Source organism: Paralichthys olivaceus, chromosome 18 (assembly GCF_024713975.1).
Source record: "Paralichthys olivaceus isolate ysfri-2021 chromosome 18, ASM2471397v2, whole genome shotgun sequence".
Classification (NCBI taxonomy): Eukaryota; Metazoa; Chordata; class Actinopteri; order Pleuronectiformes; family Paralichthyidae; genus Paralichthys; species Paralichthys olivaceus.
The window spans coordinates 20439121-20457938 of record NC_091110.1 but is presented as its reverse complement, the minus strand read 5'-3'; the positions used below and the strand labels follow the sequence as shown (position 1 = coordinate 20457938).

Sequence of the window (18818 nt, the reverse complement as noted above, 5' to 3'; positions counted from 1 at the left end):
CTCCTTCCAAACATGAAGAAGAACCTGTGGCAGCTTCAGTCGTCATAAAAACTCAAAAGGTTTTAGTTTGTTCAGTCTGGACTCATGTAAAAAACATGGCGGCCTCCGTAGAGAGGGTCCCCTCCATGTAAATATAAAGTATTTAAATATAAAGTATTTAAATATAAAGTATTTCAGTATAAAGTATTTCAATATAAAGTATTTCAGTATAAAGTATTTCAGTATAAAGCCTTTTCTGGGGTAAAGAAAACTACAATTCAAACCATTTAGATGAAACAAACTTTAGATTAGATTAGATTCAACTTTATTGTCATTGTACAGAGTACAGGTACTGAGAATAAAACTAAAAACATCGTGAGGATTCTTCTACGTTACGTTTCCGACAGCAGTTCTCTTTCACCTGAATCTCAAACACTGGAGCTTTAACTAAATGTTTTTAAAGATGTTTCAGCTCAAAACAACAGAGACGTCGTCATCTGACATTCTGACCTCCAGCATGATTCAGGCCACAGTCACGTTTAACCTATGAATCACCACTGGCTGCAGGGGGCGCTGTTGCTCAGTAAAGGTCACGCAGTGTTGCTTCTAACAGAACTGACTCACATTCTGTGATGTTGATGCTTTTCAGTTGGAGACACACCTCGGAGAACGTCTCAAGAAGAAAACCACAGCAGCACTGGGGGTTCCCAGAGAGAGGCTCCCAGCTGATCGTGCAGATAAGCGTCTGTTCATCAGAAACAATGTGCCACTCACTTTTCCAGAAACGTCTCGGTGCTCGTCTGTTCTGCACATTCGGGAGTGGTTTGTTGTGTCACTGTGTTTTCAGGTTTCATTAAGTGAAATGTGTGTCAGTGCCAAGTTCAGACAAAGGAGAATGTTGTTGTGATTATGTACTCTCATTAAACGCGGCGCCATTAAAGGGTGTGCTGTCAGGGAAATATTTAATATCCAAAATATGAATATGAAATAATACACACCACCCTTCACAGGAAGGGAAACGAGACGAATGATTGAATAAGTCTCGTGAAATGACTGACTACAAACCTGGAACTCTGATTAATATTTAAATAAATAACTAAAACAAAATGAGCACATCAATATCTGGCTCAGTTGAAGGACACGAGTTCCTGACAGTGAAGAGGTTGAACATTCATGAAGACGTGAAAAAGAAAAAGATCCAAAACACACAAACTAACAAAAGGTGGACTCACTATATACAGATGTGTGTGTGTGTGTGTGTGTGAGTGTGGAGTTGTGTGTTCCAGGTTAAAGAAAGAAGTTAGATGCATAAAAAGGAAGTGATCAGCTGAACAGAACATTCACTTTCAAATAACGCCTTCTCGGCTCCTATTGGCCGGGGGACCACACATGGTTCACAGAGACCAGGTCCCCACATGGTTCACAGAGACCAGGTCCCCACATGGTTCACATGTCATCGACAGCATCAGGTTGTGTATTTGAACATCTGATCAAAATAAAATATGTTATGGTATTAATACTCATATCGGTCGTCAGTATCTGCACGGACCCAAATTGTACTTGTACTGAAAAAGAGTGGTATCGGTGCGTCCCTACTTATGATGTCTTTAATTGAGTTTTTGAATTCAGACTTCAGCTGTTGGTTTTCACTGATGCAGGGAAATCAAACAAGAGTTTACTTCAGGAAGAGGTTTAATAAATGCACATTAAACAAAGGAGGTAAATTCAAAATCAACATGAAGTTGTTCTTAAACACATTTTACAAATGACCAGCACTTAACGATGTGTTTAATCACGTTCACACACTGGAAGCTCAGGCATCAGGGACCGTGTCAAGTTCAGTGTCTTTCACATTCAGCCTGAAGGAACCGGGGATCGAACCAGCTGGATTATGATCAGTGGACGACCCGCGCAACCTCCTGAACCACAGCATCTTTGTGACCCAGCAAGTTAAATAATGATGAAGGAAATCCAGTGTGGAAAAACAACAACATTAAAAATTATCCAATGCAGTTCAAGCTTAAATTATTTAATTCTATTATTATTATTTTATTCTAACATAAATGTTTTGTGACATAAATAATCTTAATATTCCTTAGTTTTCACTTTACACTTCACCAAACCTGAAAAACACATTACATATGTAGTAATACTGTGTGAAGTTGTTTTTATCTAACACAATCATTTTTCTTTTTCTGTGTATTTAAAAAGATTCCCTCACTGTCATTTATCAAATCTAGGTTGTTCATGCAGAAAAATACATTCAAAATTCCTTAATTAATTAAAAAGTAGTAGTAAGAAAATCCTAAAACATTGTTCAAGAATGTCAGAGTTCTAAAAGAAACTGACTGACCCCATATACACACATCTCTGTATCATTCTTATATTTGATATTCGTGGTCACTCGGTGCCTTCTGGCGATACATTTATTCATTGTTCAGCTTTAAGATCATTTTCACATTTTTCCCACATTTGTTTAACCAGAATTAATGATCAGAGTTAAGGTTAAACTCTGATAAACACAAGTTTGTCTCTGGATGTGAACAGACTTTAGTTAAAGCTCCAGTGTGTAAGGTGAGAGGATCTACTGACTGAAGTAGAATATAAAATAATGTTTTCACTGGTGTGTTTCATCTAAATTGTATGAATTGTAGTTTTCTTTACCATAGAATGGATCTTTATATTTAAATACTTTTAAAGCTGCAACTTCTCTTCTGGATGTCACTAAATTCTACACACTGAACCTTTAACATCAATTGTTCTGTTCAAACCTGAACACAGTCATTTTTAAGCCTTGAGTTAATGTAAAGCATCGGAGCTTATCAATGAGTGGTGATAAATAACCAAAAGGTATTTAAAAAATAAAAAACATTTTAAAACATTCATCGTAAAGCCTGAACCAATGAACAGACACCCTCTACACAAGATACGCCCCGAAAGTGAATTTTTCGATCAGTTCGTATCCAGATTTAATCAACACGCTCACGTGATCCCCCTCCGACAGGTCGAACAGATCCCCCACGAACACGTTCCTGAAGTCCTCCCGAGAACAACTGATCCCGTCCCGGAACCTGTCCAAGACCTCGGGGTTCTTCATGTAATCTTTGCTCCAGGACGACAGGTGCATGATGAACTTGTTGAACGATGCAGTATTGTTAATGTTGGGACAAATCAAGGAAACCCTGATGTAGAGGAAATACACGGCGCTCTTAGGAATCACAACGGCTCGTTTCTCCTCGTCGTATTTAATATCTGAGGAAAAGTGCAGGTCCCACTTGATGCGCTGCTCGTCAGTCCGGCTGTCTTCAGATACAGACCCTGCAGGACGCAGAAGAAACAGAGAATCATTCACATGTTCGATGCTTCATGCTTCAACCGAACAGCTGACGATGACGTCTCCATCGCCCCCTGGTGGCTGAATGTGTATAATCTGGTGACAGCGGTACAGATGCAGTCGTCTCACAGGTCTTCTCATGTGTGAGTGGTGCAGTGTGATCGTCATCTGCAGTAAATCATCACAGTTCTTTCATGTCATGCAGATTTCTACAGGAACGTCCATGTGATGATGATTCACCCTCGCTGGTTGTGAAATCTCAAGCGACTGCTGCCAGTTTTATGAGTTCACACGAGACCACGACATTCAGAGCGAGAACGCGCTTTTATCAGACAGTGAAACAGTTTGATGCTTCGTTGAAGCAGCTGTGTCACTGAAACACATCATCTGTGGAAAACTTACTGAGTCGAATGTGGAGTCGAGCAGCGTGGGACTTGTTTTCAGCAGAATCTGTAGATGAGACTGAACAGAGACAGTTTCAAAATGCAGCTCATTAAATCACAGAGAAATAAAAAGCCTGATCTATGTCATGCAGCACAAACATGACCACACAACATAACATGAAATGCAATATAAATACTTAAATCAATGGATTTTACTGAAGTAGGAAGGAGCGTACCTGCAGTACACAGTCTGTCCTGATGGGGCTCGGGGGACCTTTGCTCACCTGAGCTCTACAAACAGAGCAGAACACTTTTATAATAAAATAATAAAGTGCAGCTTTCTAAACATCGAGCGACGCATCAGATAAACAGGAGAACAATTCAAGTTCACAGTTTATTTTTCCTGTTGTGTTGACTCAGACCATGAATCAGTGCCAACAGGTGAAGGTGAATCTGATTCGAGGCAGAACAGCATGAGATCATGTTGTCAAACAGGTGAATCCAGCTGAAGAGCCACAGACTGTTCACTCAGAGATTCTTCAGGCGGAGGAAGTACACAGCTTCACCGCTCAGGGAGATATTCTGACTTTGCTCAGTTCATTTAGATAGAGAGACAGGTTACTTTATTCATCCCCGAAGGGAAATTAAGTCGTCAGAGCAGCCGGTATATTTGAATACAATAAAATACAGAACAATAGAATAAAATAAAATATTGAGGTAGAAAGAATAAAAACAGGAACACAAGATAGAACACAATAGGTAGATAAGATAACGTGCAGTGGCAATATGGGTTAGGGTTAGGGTTAATGGTAATGTTATTGTTAGACAGTATATAAAAATAGTACAGTGTATATATATATATATATAGTATATAATATAACATGATATATATTTATATAGATAGTACTTATACCAATATAATAGCAGTATATAGTAATAATGGCAGACACAGTATATATAATAATAATAATCATAGTAGTAGTAATGATATAATAATAATAACATGTACACATGTATAAATATGTGTATATAGACTTATATATACGAAGAATATACAATTTACTATTTATATTTACATACTATTTACTCGCCATCATATTACATAACAGTCCTTCAGGGGGATTCCCACCCTCCTACGAGCAGTCGCAGCCAAAACTCTCAGATAAACTTTGCACAAGAGGAAAAAGTTCAGGAACTCACGTTTTGTTCACTGACTCCAGAATGTTCTCTTTTCCTCAATTCAGCACAGGTGGTGAAGACGTAAAATGCCGAACAGCCGAGGAGCAGCAGCAGAGAGATGAGCCTGAGGCGCGTCTCCTGCTGCTTCATGTCCCGGCAGTGTTTGATGAGGATGTCCACGGGCTCATCCCAGCCAATACCCATCACCGCTTCCCCGCAGGAGGCCTCGGCTGGCAGCACCTTCAGTTTCTGTCCCATGGCAGCAGCAGGTCTGTGTGGTTTCTCTCCAGGCAGCTGTGAACTGGCTGCTTCTGAACTCCCTCTTCATATTGATAGATGCACAGTCTTATATCAGCAGCCGCCTACACCTCGAATTCTCTGAGGAGTTGCCTCATCTGACTGTGTGTGTGGAGAGAGGAGGAGGAGGAGCACTGACTGGGTTTGTCACCGAATCATGTGCATGTGGGAAACGCCTCTTTTGCATTATCATTACATTCCAATCACTGAGCAAAAAATAGATCTGATGTCATAAAAAAGCCCAGACCATCAAAACACAATCAATTCGTCCAAACATTTGTCTGGAGATCTCTGCTCCATTTCTACCTTGTAGGAAATATACAGAGTGTTGAGTTAGTGAGGACTTTGTGGACAGATCAAGAAGATCAGAGACAGAGATTTGTTTGGAGGTTTTTTTTTTGCCACCTCATAGCAACAAGCTGTAAACAAAGAGACTTATCATCATAAAACACAGATGTCATTCATTAGAACTGCACCCAATTACAGAAGTCATTCCTCGAAAGGGTGTTTCACCAGGATCCAAGAATCAATGATGAACCGAAAATGTTAAAAACCACATTTAAAAAAAAAGAACCTCTGACTCAACCCACGTCCTTCTACTGAGGTTGTTTGAATCTGCTCAGTGGTTTTGATGGGATGTGGCATTTAGAAAGTGTCTGTGTCTGAAATGCTATGTGTTGTCCTCCCCATAAAAGAAATGTATCTTTGGGTTCGAGGCCCTGAGGAGTTTGGAGAAAGCCTGAATGTATGATAGGGCATTAGGTCACAGTTTTGAGGGTTACACTACATTTTTATCTAGTAGTTATCTCTCCCTGTCACCTGACAGACGAGCAGAGCTGCATGAAAACCAGATGTGTTTTCTTTAAATTAACCAAAACGACCCTGTTATATAACGAGGAGTTGAAGTTGCCTCGAGAAGAGATCCACACTGACCCGGATCTCTCCATAGGCAGATTGCAGTGCTTGTATTGATGCTGAACTTTTTTGTAATAAACATTTTATACAATCAAGACGGTGTCATCGGAGATTCCTTCATCATCTCCACATCATCTCCACACAACTGACCAGCAGGAATGAAAACCTCCTCTGAGTATTTTCTTTGAATCCGGCTCAACAAATCCAGAACTAATGAGGATGTGGCGGATGCTCGGCTCTAAGACAAGCATCTCCATTTCTGTTTACATCCATTTCCGAGACACACCTCTGCTGTGGGAGTCTACTGAGTCATTGGACTGAGCTCAGAGACAAATACTGTCACTGAGGGTGGATGTTTGAAGACCTCAGGATATTAAAGCTTTAGATTTAAATACTTTAGATTTAAATACTTTAGATTTAAATTCTTTAGATTTAAATACTTTATTTTTAAATACTTTAGATTTAAATTCTTTATTTTTAAATACTTTAGATTTAAATTCTTTATTTTTAAATACTTTATTTTTAAATACTTTATTTTTAAATACTTTAGATTTAAATACTTTATTTTTAAATACTTTAGATTTAAATACTTTATATTTAAATACTTTAGATTTAAATACTTTAGATTTAAATACTTTAGGTTTTAATTCTTTAGATTTAAATACTTTAGATTTAAATACTTTAGATTTAAATTCTTTATTTTTAAATACTTTAGATTTAAATTCTTTAGATTTAAATACTTTATATTTAAATTCTTTATATTTAAATACTTTATATTTAAATTCTTTATTTTTAAATACTTTAGATTTAAATTCTTTAGATTTAAATACTTTAGATTTAAATACTTTAGATTTAAATTCTTTATTTTTAAATACTTTAGATTTAAATTCTTTATATTTAAATACTTTAGATTTAAATACTTTAGATTTAAATTCTTTATATTTAAATACTTTAGATTTAAATACTTTAGATTTAAATACTTTAGATTTAAATACTTTAGATTTAAATTCTTTAGATTTAAATACTTTATTTTTAAATACTTTAGATTTAAATACTTAAGATTTAAATACTTTATTTTTAAATACTTTAGATTTAAATACTTTAGATTTAAATTCTTTATATTTAAATACTTTAGATTTAAATACTTTAGATTTAAATTCTTTATATTTAAATACTTTAGATTTAAATACTTTAGATTTAAATACTTTAGATTTAAATTCTTTATATTTAAATACTTTAGATTTAAATACTTTAGGTTTTAATTCTTTAGATTTAAATACTTTAGATTTAAATACTTTAGATTTAAATACTTTATTTTTAAATACTTTACTTTATTTTTAAATACTTTAGATTTAGGAGTGGGTCCTCTCTACTGAGGCAGCCATGTTTTGTTCTACAGCAGCTCAGACTGGACAAACTAAACCTTTTGAGCCACAGGGGTGTTCAGCTGCAACATGACACTTCACCACTAGATGTCACTGCATTCTGCACACTGAACCTCTCTTTTCAAACTGGCTCATAATAAACATCCTGATAGAAACCGATTTTATCCTGAAACCAGCTACGAGATGAATCCTGATCGAGTAAGAAACAGAAATAGACTGTGACACGATGAGTTGTTCTAGTGTTGTTACAGATTGTGGTTTACACAATCTGTAACAACACTGGAACAACTGTGATTTTCACCGTTATGAATCTGGTCTCCTCCATGTGAACACCTGCTTCTTAATAAAACACAGAGCTCACTCTTGTAATTGATTCTCCATGTTGTGTTCTACACTCGTAGCTGAGGCTGAAAAGACCCAAACAACGAGAGCGTCTACGTCATCGTTTCCAAACGTCTCAAACTGGACCAGCAGCGTTTACTAACTTCTCCATTTGACCTCCTCTGTGTGGACGCAAACCTGAAGCTGATGAAAACTAAACGGTGGTGGTGTGGACGTAGCCTGAAGATAAACGTGGAGTAAAACCTTTTAGTCTCGGTGGATGTGACGTCTGCGTGAAGCAGTGAGACATCAGAGGAAAAGGATACAGGACAAACATCTCATCTCTCACACCTTTATCCACTGGACTCAGGTTACATCATTGTGTGTTTGCAGACATCGGGCTCAAGCATGAATCGTTAAAGCTGCATCAATCAGGTCAGAGCTGAGAATCACAGACTACTGGGTGTGGTCCTGAACCCACCGACAGAGCCTGACGCAGTACTTCTGTGGACTGACGGTGGAGAAGGAGCGGCCCGGGTGTCTCAGCCTCTTCCACAAATGCTCCAGCCTCTTCTTGAAACTGTAAACCGTGAAAATGTCAATGATGCCGATGAAGAAGCGCTGTTCGGGCCCGTCGATGACGTGCAGAGGATTCTTCAGGTCGGGTAGCAGACGTCGGTTTTGGGCCCTGAAGTCCGGGAGCTCAGTGGCATCGCTGCCTGGCTCAGCGGGCTCTGGGCAGCTGTGAAGCGTGCAGCCGCTCGATGCTTCTCCTGCTTGTGGAGACTTCAAACATCCTCCGTCCCCCTCAGACAAAAGTAAGATGGAGTCGTCCTGCGGGACTTCACCTGGGACGGCAGCTGCGCCCAACTGGACCGGGCTGGAGCCTGGATTCACAGATCTGAGGGGACAGGGGACAAACATGGTGGTGACCTCACTCTGTGTCTCTCTCTGTCTGTCTCTATGTCTCTCTCTGTGTCTCTCTCTGTCTGTCTCTGTGTCTCTCTATGTCTGTCTCTATGTCTGTGTCTCTGTCTCTCTATGTCTGTCTCTGTGTCTGTCTCTCTGTCTGTCTCTCTGTCTGTGTCTCTGTCTCTCTATGTCTGTCTCTGTGTCTGTCTCTGTGTCTCTCTCTCTCTATGTCTGTCTCTGTGTCTCTGTCTCTCTATGTCTGTCTCTGTGTCTGTCTCTGTCTCTCAAAATGCCATAATGTTACAAACAATCTTGACACGTGTGTCACGGACTTCTTGGTTCTCACGATGAGAGTTGCGAAGGAGAGACTCTGGTGGCGCTCGTCGTCCTGCAGGGGCTGATGGGCGAGGAGGAGACTGTAGTCCAACACGTTGAGCTGCCGCAGGAAGTTTGTGTCGATCTCCACCTGCTGCAGGAGCCATGGACGCTGCCGCTCTGCACACACACACACACACACACACACACACACACACACACACACACACACACACACAGACAATAGGACTCAGAAAGCATGAGACTTGTCTTCGGAGGTGTCTGCACATGGTTCATGTCAGACGGTCGTTTACCCAGTGTGATGTGTTGCCCTTCAAAGTTCAGATCTTTGAGAACCACAATAATCTGGCCTCCCTCCGGGGCCGGCTCCGTCCAGCGACTCACCTCACAGCCTTTAATGTCGTACCTGGTAACACAAAACACACAACGAGCCACATCCCGAGGCTGCACTGACACGAGTCTGTGTGTTTCTAGACGACAGGAACGACAGGAACCCACCTGGCATTGATCCGATCATCTGGATAAAACACACTTTGCATGACGATGAAGTATTTCTGCAAAGAGAAAAAGATTTACAGTTATTATCACGACTGATGTTGTTGTTGTTGTTGTTGTTGTTGTGGCGACAGAAATAAAATGTGACGTGCACCTTCCGTCTGTGTGGGACTTTGATCCTGTGAACACCTGGAACAACCAGAGACAAACATTTCATTTTCATCTCAACCCGTTTTCAGAAATGTTTTCATTTGTACAAAGTGTTTTTTTTTACCCTAGGACGACCCTCTATATTCAAATACTTCATATTTAAATACTTCATACTGACAGCAGGTCCTCTCCACGGAGGCAGCCATGGTTTTTCTCTCAGACTGGACTATGACAACTGAAGCTGCCGCAGCTTCTGTTTCTGCTGCAGCTTCAGCTCCTCCACCAGATGTGACTGATGTTCGGTGGGACGACACAGTCAGAGCTCAACACGTTGAAACGCTTTGTTTGTTCTACACAGGAAAACACTTCGTCGCTTGTTGTGTCCTCACTAAGATAGAAGTACAAACGTGTGTGTGTGTGTGTGCGTGCGTGTGTGTGTGTGTACCTAGGAACTTGACCAGCAGGGAATGGGGGTACCTCCTCAGATGTTCCGTGTAGATCTTCAGGTTGGACAGAAGGAATTTGATTTCCCTTTTGTTCTGGGTCTTCAGAAAGAAGCGTTTATCATTTCTAGAAGTTCAGAAGCACAGAGTGAGTCGATGGCTGTCCCATCACCATGACAACACCCCCCAAGACCCGACCCCTTGAACATACAAGCTTCTTTTCCATCAGATCGTCTGAGAATCACCAACACAGCCGACTGCTCGAGTGGTGAACATTTGTCATGAGTCACGTCTGAGCCTCAGTCTGAACAATGACTTGAGACACAGACATTAGCTGTGACGTAGAAAGTCTAGACTCTGATCCACCGTGTTCTTTACTCCCAGAACATTTCTACAGAAATCCGGCTAGACGTGTCCTGCATGACACATGTCTACGTGAGACGTGTTCTACATCAGGGGTGTTTTATGTGAGGGGTTTCCTACATGAGATGTGTTCTACATGAGACGTGTTCTATATGAGACATGTTCTACGTGAGGCGTAATCACGCGAGGCGTGTTTTACACCCTAACCCAGATGTTCTTTCTATAAATTCACATCCACATATTTACATAATTTACCGTATCAAAATATCCTGTACCGTACAATAATATATACTATATATAGTATAGTACTATAACTTGTCATACTGTGATATACTTTACTCTATATACTATAAAAAATGTAAACATTAAAAACAACTTTTACTTTTTAAGCACAGAAAAAGTAACTGATGAGTTGTTATCAGATGAAATGTGTAATTATATTGAATTCATATTGATGAATTATTCAAATTTAAATCTGCACGACTTAAAATAATGAAGCGTGTTTTCATGGTGACGATGTCAACCAATGAAAAGCCCCTCGAGAAAACAAGGTTTCTTAGAAAAGAGCGCCATCTTGTGGTAAACATAAAGAAGAATGTTGATAGAACCTCATCACTTCATGTCGTCCATCTTTTTCCACACTCAGACTCAAATACATCTGATTCTGTAGAGGCTGTAGGAGAGTGTGTGTGTGTGTGTGTGTGTGTGTGTGTGTGTGTGTGTGTGTGTGTGTGTGTGTGTGCTCACGTCAGGAAGAAGTCGGCCTTGCTCTTAGAGTTACTGATGAACTGGAGGTAGCAGCTGTCAGAGCAGAGCGACTGCTTATACTCCTGCTCCGTCATCCCCAACGAGCCACGCAGGCTGGAAAACACCGGGCCTGCAAACGTCTGCATGATGAAGTCCTACACACACACACACACACGCACACACGCACACACACACACGCGCACACACACACACACACACAGCTGAATATGCAGGTGGGATCATTACACACAGCTGTTTAGTTCTAGTGACAGACACATGAACTCACCTTGTGAATCTGAGAAACCTCTGATCTGAAATCATCGTCTGACACTTCAGTCTGCAGAGGACAGAGGACGACGGACAGACAAATGGATATTACAACACAGTGACACATGTAAACAACACAAAGCAGTTGTATGTTCTGAGTGAAGCGTGCGTGTGCGTGTGTGTGTGTGTCGGGGGGGGGCAGGCATGCTGAGTCAGTTGAACTGGATCATTGTGAAGCAGCGGCAGGACGTCCGATGGCTCCTGCTCAGCTCTGGAGTCTGAACTACACAACTGACCTTTGACCTGTGACCACACAAATCGAATCAATGAAGTGAACACGTGTTGAAAAATCTGAAAGAATTCTCATGACGTGATTTTAAGATCATGAGGTCACAGTGACCTTTGACCTTTTAGAGATCAAATCAGTTCGTCCTTCAATCCAACGTTTGAACCATTTTAGAAGAAATTCTCTCAGGATGTTCGTGAGACGTCGCGATGTTACGTTAGGAATGACATCATCGTGACGTCACAATCAAATGACGTCATACAGTGAAGTAATGTAAGAGCTATTTTATATTAAAAGATCAGAGCAGCAAAATGAAATGAAACCATTTCATCGCTCAGAGGACAACTGAGTTAATCAGCACGTGAAGCTGCAGGGGGCGCTGTTGATCAGTATCTGTTACATAGTGATGCTTTAATATTTGTGAATTCGCTCTGAAGCTGCTTTTTAGACATAAACTCCAGAAAATGTCCAAAATATTGCGTAGATATTCAGTGTGAGAACACTTTGTGTCAAATGACTGAATATGAACATTTCCCAGAATTCATCCTGTGCAGCAGCAGATGTCGACTCGTTCACAAGAACAGGAACTTGTGGAGACAGTCAGGCGAGGGGTGGAGCCTGTGGAGCATCAGGAGGCGGGACATGACGTCTAAACTCCGCTGTGTAAAGATCAGTGTTGTTGTTTACAGCTCGTCCACACGGCGTCGGGCCTCATCACCAAAACATCTGGAACCTCCTCGTCTTTCCAAGTTGACGTCTTCATCTTCTACGTGCCCACATGGACTCACTCTGACATGTTACAGATGTTTTACTAGAAGCTGCAGGAGAAGATCCAGGAATTGTCCAGAGACTCTGACTCAGAACCACATGTGAGGAGCACGTCAGGATCATGTGAGCATGTCTGTGGTTCAGTCTTAAACACTTAAACACTTCACATCAGGTGAGTTGTGAGAAACATGTATTGATGATAACTGAACACTTCGACACAGAAGCTGTTTGTATTTTCTATGTTTGGATCAAACACATTTTCTGCGCCTGTGATCCTCTTGTTATTATGACTGTGATGTGTCGCTGATGATGATTCACTCACTGTGGCTGCGCTGCTGCTGCTGGTGTTTTGAATGGCGGCTGACAGCCCCTCCTTCATCATGCAGGTCAGGCTGTAGAACTCGTGCTGCTGATCGATCTCAAACAGGCCCAGAAGTTTCCACTGCTGCCTCAGACCCCCCCACCTCCTCCTCTTCGCCGAGCGCTGCTGGCGTCCGGTCCCTGGGTTTCCTGCTGCCGACATCTCCATCTGCACTGAAACACAAAGCCAACATGTACAGAGCAGGTTCAAATCAGAGTGAGAGCGAGGAGGCCAGAGAGGCCAGCGACAAACACGACGACAAAAGACAGCTGACGATCAGCTGAGTCTTTGACAGGGTAACCATGGAGACCAACACAAAGGGATAATAGCTTCATGGTTGTGCTGTGGTTGATGGTTTAATGGTCGTCATCCGAACACCACTTCCCCTCATTTCAACTGAGTTCAAATGTGATTAAATTATGAAAGAGGGAGAATAAAAGTTATTTCTGAAAAGATGTTTTTCAGAAATAACTTTTATTCTTATTTTATATAGTTTCCTCTTTTTAAACACTTTCAACAGATTCATATTGTCCTTCCTCTAAACGTTCTGTCTCTGTCTCTCCGGTGAATGTAGAGCAGGTTTTTAGAATGTGTAAAATATGTGATGTTTGGTAGAAGGATCTGATTTCTAGTGTCTGGTTAATTCTGCCCTTTGTGCTTTAATTAGGATAAGTGAGCGTCACAGGAACTGGCACGGACTCTAACTTTCCCATCGAGACGCCCTCTGAGTGATATCAGAATAGTTGTGAACATGTTATTGTTAATGGTTCTGCATTTAATCATCATCATCAAGTGTTTTCTGTAAAATAAATCCAGGTTCATGGTTTTTTTATTGAAATGTGTCAACATGAAGTAAATGTGATTCCTCTGATCAGACACAGGTTCAGCTGCAGCAGCACTTACATCACAATGACCCTCAGCGTAGATCTGTGCTGTCGGCCGGTTCCATGGCAACGAGCAGCTCCTGAGCAGCGTCAGCATGAAACAAAGCTTCCTGTCGATCACAACACACGCGACTGCGTCTGAGGAGCGACAAGAACGTGTCAGACCTTTAAGAAGACTTCAACAAACTGATGTAAAGGTGCAGTGTGTCCCGTTGGTTTGAAATAATCATCTGAATCAAAGAATACTTGTTTTTTTATCTTGTATATCGGCCGACATCGTTTTTTTAACCCTGAACATCGAGATCGGAGCCCAAAAATCCATCAGTCAGATTCTTTTATCAAACGCAGACTTTAAATAAAGATGGACGACATGACGATTCTCAAAAGTCAAGCCAGAGTCTCAATCGCCCCCTGGTGGCTGGCTGCAGTGTAGTTCATAAACTCTGCCCTCTCCACGTTAGCAGACGGGACATGGACCAAACTAGGTTTTCATTAGTTATTTGATGATATACAATTGGGTTTGGACGACATGATTGACAGCCGGGACTGACTCATGAGAATAATAATAAAACAATAATAATAACACTGATACAAATAGAATTCTTAACGAAACATATCACGATAGGAAAAGATCTTCAAACAATAACGTTTACATCAAACCTGTTCCTATTTATTCAGGAACGATTTTTGTTTTCAGTTTTAAAAGCGAGTTTCCTCTGATGATGATTAGATTCACAGAAGTCGGATTTATCAACGGATGAATTACTCTGCAGTTTAGTGACACAGCAGAATGACAACGGAAGAATAGCCAATAAAACATGAATCAGCAGAACTCATCACACATGTTGTAAATCACGTTAAAGAGATTCACTTACCTCAGAGATGCAGAGCAGGTGTGTGTGTGTGTGTGTGTGTGAGACAGCAGAGCTGTGTGTGTGTGTGTGTGTGTGAGACAGCAGAGCTGTGTGTGTGTGTGTGTGTGTGTGTGTGTGTGTGTGTGTGAGACAGCAGAGCTGTGTGTGTGTGTGTGTGTGTGTGTGAGACTGCAGAGCTGTGTGTGTGTGTGTGTGTGTGTGAGACTGCAGAGCTGTGTGTGTGTGTGTGTGTGTGTGTGTGTGTGTGTGTGTGAGACAGCAGAGCTGTGTGTGTGTGTGTGTGTGTGTGTGTGTGAGACAGCAGAGCTGTGTGTGTGTGTGTGTGTGTGTGTGTGAGTGAGTGAGACTGCAGAGCTGTGTGTGTGTGTGTGTGAGACAGCAGAGCTGTGTGTGTGTGTGTGTGTGTGTGTGTGTGTGTGTGAGACTGCAGAGCTGTGTGTGTGTGTGTGTGTGTGTGTGAGACAGCAGAGCTGTGTGTGTGTGTGTGTGTGTGTGTGTGTGTGAGACAGCAGAGCTGTGTGTGTGTGTGTGTGTGTGTGTGTGTGAGACAGCAGAGCTGTGTGTGTGTGTGTGTGTGTGTGTGTGAGTGAGTGAGACTGCAGAGCTGTGTGTGTGTGTGTGTGAGACTGCAGAGCTGTGTGTGTGTGTGTGTGAGACTGCAGAGCTGTGTGTGTGTGTGTGTGGGTGTGAGACTGCAGAGCTGTGTGTGTGTGTGTGTGTGTGTGAGACTGCAGAGCTATGTGTGTGTGTGTGTGAGACTGCAGAGTTGTGTGTGTGTGTGTGTGGGTGTGAGACTGCAGAGCTGTGTGTGTGTGTGTGTGTGAGACTGCAGAGCTGTGTGTGTGTGGGTGTGTGTGTTTGTGTGTGTGTGTGAGTGTGTGTGTGTGTGTCAAATAGATCATAAAGCACCAGATGTCGACGGGTCTGTTTTTAATTAACACCACATGTCCATTTTATTTTTATTATTGAGCTGAGATCGTTCCACACGTCACGTTTACGCACAATAAAATCTGCCTGCTCTACAACATGTCACAGTATTTACAGAGTGAAGAGTCGTGCTGCTTTCAAGCTGGAATCTTGACATCCTGATGCATTATGGGCTGATTTTAGCCTCGTTAGCTTAGCAAGTTTTCAAGACAGTTTATTGGATCTTTAAGAAATAGTAAGTCTTACTTGAACCAGCAGGGGGCAGCATCAACGTCTCAAACTGGCTTCAAAAGACAGAAGCTGATTCCAACTCATCACCTCAAACTAAAGTGAAAATGTAAAATAAATCTCTTTATAACAAAATCGAACTTTGTCAGCGTCGTCCTTCAGGTTGTTCTTCGTTCGTCATTAATAGACAATGGAGGTGGTTTTTCTGTGGGCGGGGCCTCCATAGACGCTGTTTTCATGTGTTTAAATCTACAACAGTCAATCAATCGTCCTCGGGTTAGTCCACTTTCTTTGGTTTTCGATTTTTCCACATGAGAAGTGCAGTGAAGGCTCCTGTGGAGGGGACAAGTTTTAACTTTAAGAAATAATGACACACGTTCTGATCCTGCATGTGATTCTGTGTGCAGAAAATAAAGAGGTGTTATCACCGTGAAATGAGAAAAGTATCATCAGTCTCTTTTACTCACCGATACAGAGGAGCAGTATTACAGCTGCAATCCCGGGCAGAATGACCGAATACTCCCGAGGAAGAAAATACTTGTGCAAAACATGACCACCGTCGACAAAAGGCTGGAAAAGGAGAAAATATCACATCATTCATTTCATTTAAAAACTTTTCTTAATGTTTTTAAAAGACTGAATTCCTGCTGGTGTTTCAATCAAATTAAGTGCAGTTGAAGGATGACGAATAACTTTACATTGTGACATGGACACGCTCTGGAAAAAGAAAATAATAATCATACAATGATTGTTTTCAATAGGAAACACTCACACTTCTTTAAAAACACAGAACGGATTTGGCTGCTTAAAGGTCAAAGAACACAAGTCTGAACATTTAGAGTGAGACCATGTTCACATGTGTACTTCACATGTGTACTTCACGCGACCTTCACAGTCATAGATGTCCACCCTTCTTGCCCCGTACAGCTTCATTATCTTCCTCATTAAAGGTGATTACGTAAACTTGTGGTGAACCTTTCTTCAGAGTGAGCAGGGTGTGGCTCGTTCTCACCACCTTTTGTTTTCTTCTGGATTCCTGTGAGTGTTTTTTTATTATCTGTTTTTAAAAGTTTTTTTTCTCTGATTCTCTCTCACCGACAGTTTTCTGACCCTGTGTCTGCATCACGCTGCTTTGTCATTGGTCGAGGGAGGAAGTCAGAGCGTTTGTTTTGACGCATCTAATGATTAAAATGCACCAGAATCATGAATTAGATGATTAGATTGATTTAATAAGAGGAGTAATCTTTTCAATTATCCAGAGTGATCAGGAATATATACACACAGCAGGTTCTAACACTCACAACCAAAATCCACTGGAAAGTTTTCATAAACATTAATAAACGTTAACACACACAAGTGAAAAGCTGGAATTCTTTCTTATAACACTTTGTTTGACTTCAGTTGGGCAGAAAGACTAAATTCAATGAAAACGTTCCCTCACTCTCAAATGCTCCAAATTCTCAAAGATCAGTCGTACGACTGTGCTCGAGTCTCAACACGTCCGTTCCTGGACTGAAGACATGACGCAGACTTGAAGCACTGTAATAACTCGGAGTGTTGAAACACAGCAGATGTTTGAGGGCATGTGAATGTTGACTCCAGAGTCAAACTGTTGCTGAAAGGAAACAGACCGTACCAGGACGATGACCCACACTGAGTAGTATGTAAACAACAGGAGGCTGAAGATGACGAGACTCATTCCAACAGCCTGATCCACTCCTGTCGCCTGAAACACACGAAAGTGGAAATGTTAAGTTTTTGAAATGAATAACTGATCAATCATCGTGTGACATTCAGGGACACTGAGCTCGGGAGCAGCTGTAGCTCAGTCCAGTGTCCCGGGGGTTAAAAACTGCATGTACACATAAAGAAGAGTGTGAAGAGAATGAAGCTTCTTCTTCTTCTTCTTCTTCGATCCACACAGAACTCCGTTCAAATGTTGCAGAGTTAAACATTAAACATTAAAGTTGAGTTCTGTGTCAACACGACACGGACACACTTGTTCCCTGAATCCTCACATCGGACAAATGAACGTGAAGGAAACGTGACTTGAACTAAACTCTGACGTTCATTTGTTCTCTGGACGTTTTGAAATCAGAATTAAAAACTGAAATAAATAATAACGTGACTCGAACAGATTCCGAATAAAGAACACGAGCCTCTGACGTGTCGAGGATTAGAGGCTAGCTTGGCGCTAGCTTGGTGTTAGCTTGGTGCTAGCTTGGAGTTAGCTTGGTGCTAGCTTGGAGTTAGCTTGGTGCTAGCTTGGTGTTAGCTTGGTGCTAGCTTGGTGTTAGCTTGGAGTTAGCTTGGTGCTAGCTTGGAGTTAGCTTGGTGTTAGCTTGGTGCTAGCTTGGAGTTAGCTTGGTGTTAGCTTGGTGCTAGCTTCCTTATCGAGTTAAGACTCTGGATTTCTTCTGTTTCTGTTTGTTAAAGCATCGAACGCTTTGTTTCAGCTCCTCTTTAGCTCCTTTAGCTCCTTTAGCTCCTCGTTATTCGTTCTTTTCTCTTTTATTTTTCTTTCTCACCATGTCTGACGCGTTCTGTTGCCTGGTGACGTCACTTGCTGTTCTTCTTCGCGGATTATAATCAGCTCCAGCAGCGAGTCTCTGCTGCCTCCTGCTGGTCACACCGCAGACTGTCACCGTGAGTTCATGTTAAAAACTTTGTAAAACTTCATAAACGCGAAACAGTGACGTCATGTTACTGTAAAAACCTGCAGGGAAATACTAGTACTGATAGAATATATGATAACAAAAGTACTAAGATCAGTGTTATCATGTTATTGAGCTATTATCATATTATAACTATTACTTCTTAATGTTTCATTTGAGTTCTTTAGATTTACTTTACTAAAATAATGTACTATTACCATTATTATTGATGTATTAACATAATTTTAGTGACATTTGTTACAGGTGACTGTGGCTCAGGTGGAGCAGAGGGTTGTGCACTAACCGTTTGGTGGTTTGATCCCCACGTA

General features: G+C 41.2%; 3 protein-coding genes across 5 annotated transcripts; all 3 read right to left on the bottom strand.

Annotated features, from left to right (window-relative positions):
* Nucleotides 1–1653: 1653 nt before the first annotated feature.
* LOC138405456 (uncharacterized) lies at nucleotides 1654–5272 on the bottom strand. Its single transcript, XM_069514139.1, has 4 exons — nucleotides 4897–5272; nucleotides 3933–3987; nucleotides 3716–3775; nucleotides 1654–3297 (listed from the first exon to the last, which is right to left on the bottom strand). The coding sequence occupies exons 1-4, from the start codon at nucleotides 5131–5133 to the stop codon at nucleotides 2897–2899; spliced, it is 753 nt and encodes a 250-aa protein (XP_069370240.1). The 5' UTR covers nucleotides 5134–5272; the 3' UTR covers nucleotides 1654–2896.
* A 2859-nt stretch (nucleotides 5273–8131) lies between these two features.
* pip5kl1 (phosphatidylinositol-4-phosphate 5-kinase-like 1) lies at nucleotides 8132–14705 on the bottom strand. 2 transcript variants are annotated; one of them, XM_069513337.1, is made up of 11 exons: nucleotides 14681–14705; nucleotides 13825–13943; nucleotides 12883–13094; nucleotides 11526–11576; nucleotides 11240–11394; nucleotides 10132–10256; nucleotides 9691–9725; nucleotides 9540–9595; nucleotides 9335–9447; nucleotides 9038–9200; nucleotides 8132–8694 (listed from the first exon to the last, which is right to left on the bottom strand). In XM_069513337.1, the coding sequence occupies exons 3-11, from the start codon at nucleotides 13087–13089 to the stop codon at nucleotides 8250–8252; spliced, it is 1350 nt and encodes a 449-aa protein (XP_069369438.1). In that variant the 5' UTR covers nucleotides 13090–13094; nucleotides 13825–13943; nucleotides 14681–14705; the 3' UTR covers nucleotides 8132–8249. The 2 variants fall into 2 exon arrangements, with proteins under 2 accessions (XP_069369438.1, XP_019963747.1); XM_020108188.2 differs by lacking the exon at nucleotides 14681–14705 and having other exon boundaries at nucleotides 13825–14618.
* A 902-nt stretch (nucleotides 14706–15607) lies between these two features.
* Nucleotides 15608–18466, bottom strand: dpm2 (dolichyl-phosphate mannosyltransferase subunit 2, regulatory). Of its 2 annotated transcripts, none has more exons than XM_020108187.2 (4): nucleotides 18364–18466; nucleotides 17472–17561; nucleotides 16303–16405; nucleotides 15608–16168 (listed from the first exon to the last, which is right to left on the bottom strand). In XM_020108187.2, the coding sequence occupies exons 1-4, from the start codon at nucleotides 18364–18366 to the stop codon at nucleotides 16113–16115; spliced, it is 252 nt and encodes an 83-aa protein (XP_019963746.1). In that variant the 5' UTR covers nucleotides 18367–18466; the 3' UTR covers nucleotides 15608–16112. The 2 variants fall into 2 exon arrangements, with proteins under 2 accessions (XP_019963746.1, XP_069370059.1); XM_069513958.1 differs by lacking the exon at nucleotides 18364–18466 and adding an exon at nucleotides 17698–17805.
* Nucleotides 18467–18818: the final 352 nt, after the last annotated feature.

Excerpts from the sequence above, each read along its gene's own strand:
- dpm2 (XM_069513958.1), bottom strand. The coding sequence starts at position 17,790 with ATGTTTAACTCTGCAACATTTGAACGGAGTTCTGTGTGGATCGAAGAA. Across the intron at positions 16,406-17,471 it reads CAGTGTGGGTCATCGTCCTG|CCTTTTGTCGACGGTGGTCA; the intron begins GTACGGTCTGTT and ends CTCCTTTTCCAG. Across the intron at positions 16,169-16,302 it reads AATACTGCTCCTCTGTATCG|GAGCCTTCACTGCACTTCTC; the intron begins GTGAGTAAAAGA and ends TCCCCTCCACAG.
- LOC138405456 (XM_069514139.1), bottom strand. The coding sequence starts at position 5,133 with ATGGGACAGAAACTGAAGGTGCTGCCAGCCGAGGCCTCCTGCGGGGAA. Across the intron at positions 3,988-4,896 it reads CTGGAGTCAGTGAACAAAAC|AGCTCAGGTGAGCAAAGGTC; the intron begins GTGAGTTCCTGA and ends CTCTGTTTGTAG. Across the intron at positions 3,298-3,715 it reads TCGACTCCACATTCGACTCA|GGTCTGTATCTGAAGACAGC; the intron begins GTAAGTTTTCCA and ends TGCGTCCTGCAG.
- pip5kl1 (XM_069513337.1), bottom strand. The coding sequence starts at position 13,089 with ATGGAGATGTCGGCAGCAGGAAACCCAGGGACCGGACGCCAGCAGCGC. Across the intron at positions 9,448-9,539 it reads GATGATCGGATCAATGCCAG|GTACGACATTAAAGGCTGTG; the intron begins GTGGGTTCCTGT and ends TTGTGTTACCAG. Across the intron at positions 9,201-9,334 it reads AGGGCAACACATCACACTGG|AGCGGCAGCGTCCATGGCTC; the intron begins GTAAACGACCGT and ends GTGTGTGTGCAG.